Source organism: Micrasema longulum, unplaced genomic scaffold (genome assembly GCF_059751315.1).
Source record: "Micrasema longulum isolate JH-2025_06_02 unplaced genomic scaffold, ASM5975131v1 h1tg003487l, whole genome shotgun sequence".
In the NCBI taxonomy this organism is placed as follows: Eukaryota; Metazoa; Arthropoda; class Insecta; order Trichoptera; family Brachycentridae; genus Micrasema; species Micrasema longulum.
Genome location: NW_028280543.1, coordinates 1 through 8,778, shown reverse-complemented (window position 1 = coordinate 8,778; position 8,778 = coordinate 1). Strand labels below are relative to the sequence as shown.

Below are 8,778 nucleotides of genomic sequence, written 5' to 3'. Positions count from 1 at the left end.
TAATCCAAGTGGGGAGAGGCAAAATCCCCTCAACAACGGTGTTGGGAGTAGAGATGCAAGGCGGTAAAATTACCGCGGTATTTTACGAGAATTTTACCAGATTTTGGTAAAATCACAAACTGAAGGTTTTACTAAGGACCCTACGTCCACCGATCCTGTTAAGTTTCAAAACAAAATAACCCTTTTTATGAAAAAAAGTTAAAAAAGTACATACCGAATGACCTTGAACGTCCCATACTTCTAATAAATCTCGACAACCACTAGATGGATCTAAACCTGGTTTTTGCAGTCATGTAAAGAGTCTTAAAACAAAGCTACCCGTATTTGTTATATCTTTGAAAAATAAAAATTAGTACGCCAAATTCGTTTCTTACCGAAAAATACGGTAAAATACCGTAAATTACGGTATTTTACCACGACTTTTGGTAAAATTACGTAATTTTGCATCTCTAGTTGGGAGAGAGGGTCGTGCTTTGGATAAATTTGAATAGTATGTAGCCGTTCGTGAATGTTGCGAGATAAAAAAATGTTAATCTAAAGTCTAAACTAAAGTGTCAACAACTACCAACTGTCAGATTGTCAGTTTTAAAATTACGAGTCGAGTCAAAATGCAACTGTCAGCTGTCAGTGAATTTAAATATTATTATTTGCAATAATATACAAAAAATACGATTGTGTGATTAAAATATGCTCAGCGTATTATATTATTTTAGCATTTTAACTGCTTCATACTCCTATTGCTAGTGCCCGGCCAATGCTAGTCTATAATTTGATAAATAGTGAAATTCAAAGAATCTTTTTCTCTGAAAACCTGCAATGAAGGCCGAAGATCTCTCCGCATAAACCTTAACGGTAATATCCTAACCTACTTATGAATGGTCTGTTTGGGTAGGTACCGCATTTTACGGATTTAATTCATTTTCTCTATAATATTATAATATTACTTCATATTGTAAGTATGGTACTCAGTTATGACAGTTATCCTCAACCCAAAATACCAGGCAATTGTTAAGTTAGTGAAAACGGTGGATTATAGAACATGCATACAAAATATGCAGACGTTTTCAAACAGATATTTCATAAAAATTATATTTAAATAGGAATTTATACTCGCATCTTATGTACACTTAAATTAATCCAAGTTATTTATTAAATTACGAAGTTTATTTTCAGTGTCTTTTGTTTGCGGTGGACTAATGAATTCGACATCCGAACTGCAGCAAATTGTAGAGTCCGATTTTGTGCTCTTAGCTAGTAAAATATCGGCAGATTATACTAACTACTTGTCAGATAATCTTATTACTGAGAGAGTTGTGTAGTTACATAAAATATTATGTTAAAGTTAAACTTTTATAAAAATAATAGAACACCGTCAGCCATTTAAACCTTTTTGATATTCTTAAAAATAAATCAAAGAATGAGTATTTTAACATTTTTATATTATTTTATATACATAATTATTTACAAATAGTATTGTGGTCATTTCATATTAAATACCTGAAAATTAATGTAATTGGCAAAGAAATAAAATGGGGCTAACGGAATCGCATGTACTTTCATATATTTGTAACAAAAAATGCAGGTAAAAATGGGAATTTGTTCTCTTATTTATGTTAATTAACTGGTGTTTGTCGGAAGAGAAGGAAAAACCTTAAAACTAAATATTATTATATTGGGAATCGGAAGACTTATTCTAGAATGAGCGCCTTATGATTTAAAATGTTGTTTTAATCCGTTTAGAAGATCAGATAGTTAAACCATTTGATTGTATATACTTATTAAGACAGTCATCAAACATAGGGCGTTAACTTTATATCAGGAAGTCCATTTGGGCCCAACAGTGTTTTGAATTTTCATTACATGTATTCATTTCATCTAACTAAGCATATATAAAATTATAAAAAAATGAATCCGACCATTTTTTACATTGTTAATCATCGTAGTTAAAATAAAAGTATCCAAATTTGAGCCTTGTATTAAATAAATGAGGTGTTTTGTGATGTAATGGCACGATAGCAATGATGATAGTGAAGAAGATTCTTATTTTAATGATGTAATAAATATCACATGGTGACCCCGGTTGCCGTTGACTTCTGCCCGGAAGAGAATAGGTCACGTAGACAGTATAACTGTCACATAGACAATGTAACTGTCACGCAGACAATATAACTGTCACTTAGACAATGTAACCGTCTCGTAGACAATGTTACTGTCACATAGACAATGTAACCGTCACGCAGACAGCTGCTGCGTCTCACGCTTGCTTGGGATGTGCTGGCTGAACAGGGGGAGGTGCCTTGAAACACTGCAGTAGGAAGGCCGTGTACATTACAAATGCAATAGAAAGCGCAATCATGGCATACATAAATATGTTGAGTTCTGGTTGCCGAAAGCGATTTTTCCTGAGCCATTCCAGTACCTCAGATTCTGATAAAATTTCGCCTGTAAAAAAGTTAAAATTATTGTTATTCTCAGTTTTACAAGTTTTCAATTTATTTTATTAATCGACCTAGCCGGACCGAAGGGGGAATTCGAATCCCCCATAGACCGATTGGGTCAATTTCACTTTATGTACATAAGCATTCGGCAAACTAACAAAAATTAATAAAATACATGAATGAGTAAAATATGTGTACGCGAAAACATGAATAAATTATTGCACGGTCATAAACACTTCCAATGTTTTATTCTCCTGATGCCATATACTAGTCCCCCCGTTCGGATCATGTGTAATTTTTGGATGCTTAGTGAGGGAAAGGTTAAGCACCATTTTGCAGGCAGCTATGTAAAGTATTGTATGAACTATGTATATATATACTTGGCTGCCATTGATTTGCTTCATAAAATCAGATTTTTCACATTGCCGGGAGAGTAAGTTTTGCTTGCTGAAATTTGTGTTGCAAAATGCAGCAAAAAATCAATTAGATTCTATCAACAGGCTGAACTAGTCTTAACATTTATAGAATAAAAAATGTGGTACAGCTTTGAATACCACACGCTAGGCATACATTTTCAGATACACACAATTTGTCTTTACCAATTATTAATTTTTGGCAAATTTTACGCTTTTATTTTGGTAACTAAAAACCAATCATCTGTAAGTTTGACTTTTTAATAACACACCTTGTATCAGAATAAATGGTTTATGTTATATTTTTTACAATGCAGTAGATTTACCTCTGTAGATGCTCGGGAATCTTCTCCTAAAATAAACAATAGCTGGTAGTTTTGTGACACCCCATTTCCTGGCATATCTCGGATCACCCATCTTTACAAATGTTATATCCAGGTTGTCAGTTTCCCCATCAATTTTTTCGAGATGTTCCAAAACTACTTTGCTTTCGGGAAGGTCTTCTTCGTCTGAAAATATGCTCAAAATACGTTACGTACATTAGAAATCTAAACTAAGCAGTTGTGTTCCATAATTAATTGATAGTGGTTGTGTGTGCGGCTTATGTTATTCTTTGAAATTTGTGTATGTGTAATATCTCTGAAGTCTTAAGAAATTTCAAATATTTTATAAATAGAACATAATATGTTATGTATTTTATTCTTATTACTTACAGAAATAAACAGCTAGGAATTCATTTTCATCTAATAGTTTATCTAACATCTTCTTGTTCACTTCTTCAATTTCATTTTTTATTTCAAAAACATCTTGTGAAGTGAGCCACTGTAGGACGGTTTCAACTTGGTGTAAGTCCCCATCGTACAACATGGGGACACGTTTGCGGAAATACACTAGGGACGGAATATTCACAATGTTGTATTTCTCGTTAGCTTCTGCACTTGCAATCTTCACAAAGTCTATTCCGTATTGGTCCACGTCCGTGTCAATTTGCTCCAGTGATTCCAAAATTTCATCACATTCGGGGCAGTCGTCATCGACTAAAATAAATCGATTAACAATATTATACATATAACTAACAAACAAACAGAACAAAACGAGTACTTTTTACTACTACAAAAACACTTACAGAAAAATACAACTAAAAGTGGTGACTCATCCATTAATCTCTCCAGCATTCTATCATTTACGGCTTCTATCTCATCTGCTAGCTCTCTATTATCATCATCAATTAGCCACTCTAGTACGGATTGTTCGTTTTGTAAGTCGCCTTCGAAAAGTAAAGGATTCCCATTTCTATAATAAAATTGACAAATTATTTCATTACGTCACTTGTATGTCGTATTATATCAACATGTAAAACTAAATATACTGAAATGAATAGTATTACCTGAAGTATACCATAGCCGGGAATGTTTTAATAGAGTAGCGTTTTGCAAGTTGAGGATCTTGTATTTTGACCATATGTATCCCAAACACATCGCACTCATCATCCACTGTTTCCAATCCATCTAATATTTGGTCACAAATATTACAATTGGGTTTATCTGCATCAAAACAAATCTTATTCAGTATTAACATTAGTTCAAATGTTCATTTATGGTGCTTATATATTCAATTTGAGGTACACATGAACTTACAAAAGTAAACAGCTAAATATTGAGTTTCTTCTACCATTGTTTCCAGCATAACTCTTGTAATAAGTTCTATACAATCTTCAGTTTTCTGCGTTATTAGCCATTGTAAAACTTCCTCTTCTTCGGCAAGTGATCCTTAAAAAAAGTTGATCCATTTTAAATATGAAATGTCAATGACGATAATTATTCTTACTCACTTAAAAGTTGGCAAAGTGAGAAATGTGTGATGTTAAATATAACACTAACCTTCGAAAACATTTGGTATATTGTCTTCAAAATACACTAAAACAGGGAAATCACTGACACCGTAAGATTCGGCAATGGAAAAGTCTTGTGTTTTAACAAATTTGATCCCATGTCTATCACAGTCATCGTCAATGTTCTCCAATTCTTCTAATATACCAGTGCACTGATCACATTCATCAGAATCTGCAATACATTTAAAACAAACATGTTACATTTTTTAAATCATGGAATTCAATTTTTTTTAAAGTTTTTCTAAATATTTGTTTGCATCAGCAATTTCATTCATATATAGAAATTTTTCACAGTGTTTTTTATAAATAAAACATTCACATTAAGACATTTTTAGGATTCATAAATACTTTGATAAAAAAATTGAATCATAAGTAAGTATTTGACTATTTCAACTACAAAATTGATGTTTTATTAATGATGACAGCTAAAATTCTAGGTCTCAGCTATTCTGTCAGCTCTATTCTAATACATAATATTTTTTTAAATAAAACATGTCATTAGTAGTCGTCCATACTAAAATTAGAAAATTATTCACATTTATTTGAAGGTTGTGCAATAAAAAGTTCTAATTTTGTTAACATTATCTAAGCAGTATTAATGTTGTAGGTAGTTTTCTGTATAGATTCAAACTATAATATTAAATTGTTTGATTACATGATGACTTTGTCCAAATATATATGTAATTATAATGTAGGCAAAATCTAAACAAGTTGTAAATCAGTATTTATTAAAATGATGACATTTTAACGTTAATAACCCGATATCATATAAAACATTGTTTGGTGTTTAGAACTGACTTACTTGATATTCGGCATGTGGTATTTTTATAGTCGGCATCTGTTCTGTGTAAGTGTACATGCGCATGAATTTACGAGAATGTGCGGTTAGATAATATGTGACATTCAGGAAGTGTTATATTGGGTTGAGAGAAATATATAACAGCGTGACAGACAGTGACGAGACATTATGTCTTAGCGCATATCAAAGTCTAAATTATTGGCAAAGATTCACTCGAGCCAGAATAATGATTTTAAGAATTTGTGTTTTAACTTATTACGATGATGGAGCATGAACAACTGAATGATTATTTCTTGTAGTTGCTTTATATATCATGAGTATATTACGTATTACATCATAAAATACCAAGAGTTGAGAAAAATCACACCTGATTATTGTAATCTCACCGGGAATCAAACCCAAAACCCCTGTACAAGAAGCGAGTGGGCCGTTGGGGTATATATATGGCTCAGTGAAGACTAATTTTCAAATTATGTATATAGTAACACTTTTATTTGAATATTATACTTTTATTTTATCCTTCTGCTACATAAAGTTAATGGAAGTCATAAGCATCATTAAGTAATTTTTAAAACGGAAAACTTATGTTATGAAAAAAATAGTAGGATCATATGTCCCTTTACATTCTATTAATAGTTTTGGATGTTTAGATCATTGACAATCATTTGTTTTGATTTGTATCATTATCGACACAATCAAAAATCAAACATTTTATGTTACAATAATTGTGTATAAGAAAAACACAATATGATTAAAATTTACTGTTAGCTGTCAAACTGTGGTATTTATATTCTCTTTATCTTAGTTAGGTTAGGTTATACTATGAGGTTAGAGTGTGCCATGCAAGTTAAGGCAACTGTAGAGGGTTGTTATGTACCCTCATCTGCTGCATGATGGTCTTCTTCAGCATGGGCCGCCGCTTCGTGTTCCTTTTTGGCACGCAATTTACGCATCACTTTGGAATTGCAAATATCGCACAACGTTTTGTTCCCTAAAGCAATCGATATAGAAAACAATGAAAAAAATGTTAAAACAACAATGAAAGGCAAAAATTTATTTGTACATGTAATAGCATTATTGATTATTCGAAAATATATTAAGGCAAGCGATTTTTTTCTTTAAATGAAGATGAGAAATGACGTTAAAATATTTTGAAGCGAATTTTATTCACGGGGTTTAAAGAAAAAAAAATATCTCGCTCAATTATTTCAATTTGCAGCATTAGATACGTGTAAAAATTAAAAGCCATCTTCATTACAGACTTGTGAAAATTACAAAGATATTTAAATTGTATTATTGTTATGCATAAAATAAGCAATGTAGTTTTGATAACAGGTGCAGCTATAGCATTTAAAAGAATCCAGTTATTCATACTATCACAAAAGTAGAAAGAAAAAATATAAACTTTATTAAAGCTAGAAAACCCTGATGCATATTATACTGATTTTATTATGGTGATGTTAAACCTTCTTACAAAAGTAAATGGCGAGAGATCCTTCTTCTTCAATGAGCTTTAAGAGCTCGTCTCCTTCCAGTGCTTCTATCACATCTCCAGCTGGGTCTTTCTGAGTTAAGAGCCAGTTTAGAATTTCCTGCTCATCATATAAATCACCTAGATTGCAAAATACAACATATTACTCTAATATATCATATTATATATTTATATCACTATATTTTTTATGTTTATGTAACATCATGTATTCCTAGCACACATATGTATACATTATATTTATATAATAACGATAATTAAATTCTCACATTTGATTAGCTATGCATTTATAAATAAGTAGTTTAAGTTTTTTTGTTGTTATTGTTATATTAGTATAGAACTACTTATACTTTAAAACGTAAAAAATCTCCATCTTAGAACAGGCTGAGCCATGTTAGATGGAGACTATCCTAACCAGAAGACCCTCTGTATTCATTTTATAATTCACTAGTTTTTTTATAGATTCGCTGGTAATAGATATGTATACTTATTTATGCAATAAATTTATAAAATAAAATAAATAAATGTAATAATGTTTGGATTGAAACTAGTGTTTTGATGGATTCAGCTCCCCGGGGAGTGGAATCCAGTCCTTGTCAACAAAAATTTGGGCAAACTCAAAATATTGTTGATTATAGATATTGTTTACAATATATTGGATGATATAATATTGCAACAGGTAACGGATTCTGTTATTTTATCTGATATGTAATTGATATATTGATCATATACTGATATGTATTTGATATGTAACGGATTCTTTTATTTTTCAACTGTGAGTCCAAATTTTGGTTATACTGAATTATTTTTTGTCGTTACTTACCAGCATAAATGACTGGTTCCTTGGATCCCAATTTGAAAAATAGAATGGCAGGCAAAGCGAAGACACCGAATTCCTTAGACATTTTCTTGTCATCGATCTTTACAAAATTGATCCCAGCTCCATCGGCTTCATCATCAATATGTTCTATTTCTGACAAAACTCTTGGACACTGTTTGCAATCATTGCTGTCTGTATAAAAATAACGTTCATTAACTTTTGGATTAGTGTATTTTGATCCCAGTAATTACTACTGCAACTAATAATGGAAAACACATTTATTTGAAGGAACATTATCGTGATTGGCATGATTAAACCTCAAAAGATTCTATGCACCTTCGAACAATCACATCAAAACTGCAAAAAATACTGGAATATAATCACAAATATAAGGTTTACTTTTGATAATATCACATAAGCTTACACAGCATGCCTTCCAATATATTGTCGGCTTTCTGGCACAAGTTGATAATGACATTTTGCTAGTTGTGAGATATTGCACTTTTAGAGTCAAAACTTCATTTGGGATGAACAATTCAAATTAAACTTCAAGCTGAATATTAGAAAACATTATTTTTTGTATTTATAAAATATGCAATATTTACTTTTTAAATAAAGATAATTTGATGAAGACATCTCATTTTTTGAAAATTTGTAGGTACCGACTCTGCCAAAAACCCGACGACATTATAGTGTTTGTAAAAGTTAAAATTCCTTTTGAAAAAAAATTGTGGTGGGTACATAATTTAATTTTAAAAGAATAAAGTTCTTTATTCAATTCCGTATCTGATTTATAGAGAATACCTACATGATCATAATTATAGTTACTTACAAAAGAACACAGCCACATAATCAGATGTTTGTCTAATCTTTTGGAACATTTTTCTATTCACTCTTTCTATGTGGTCTGTTAGCTCCATGTTTTCTG

At 31.3% G+C, this 8,778-nt stretch overlaps 1 protein-coding gene across 2 annotated transcripts; it reads right to left on the bottom strand.

The window, feature by feature from the left end:
* Positions 1-1,420: 1,420 nt before the first annotated feature.
* LOC148270744 (uncharacterized) lies at positions 1,421-8,772 on the bottom strand. Of its 2 annotated transcripts, XM_088242239.1 has the most exons (11): positions 8,683-8,772; positions 7,854-8,042; positions 7,016-7,153; positions 6,419-6,532; positions 4,732-4,914; positions 4,489-4,620; positions 4,239-4,395; positions 3,978-4,144; positions 3,565-3,888; positions 3,178-3,360; positions 1,421-2,442 (listed from the first exon to the last, which is right to left on the bottom strand). In XM_088242239.1, exons 1-11 carry the CDS (start codon positions 8,768-8,770, stop codon positions 2,255-2,257), a joined length of 1,863 nt encoding a protein of 620 aa, XP_088098365.1. In that variant the 5' UTR covers positions 8,771-8,772; the 3' UTR covers positions 1,421-2,254. The 2 variants fall into 2 exon arrangements, with proteins under 2 accessions (XP_088098365.1, XP_088098366.1); XM_088242240.1 differs by lacking the exon at positions 6,419-6,532.
* Positions 8,773-8,778: the final 6 nt, after the last annotated feature.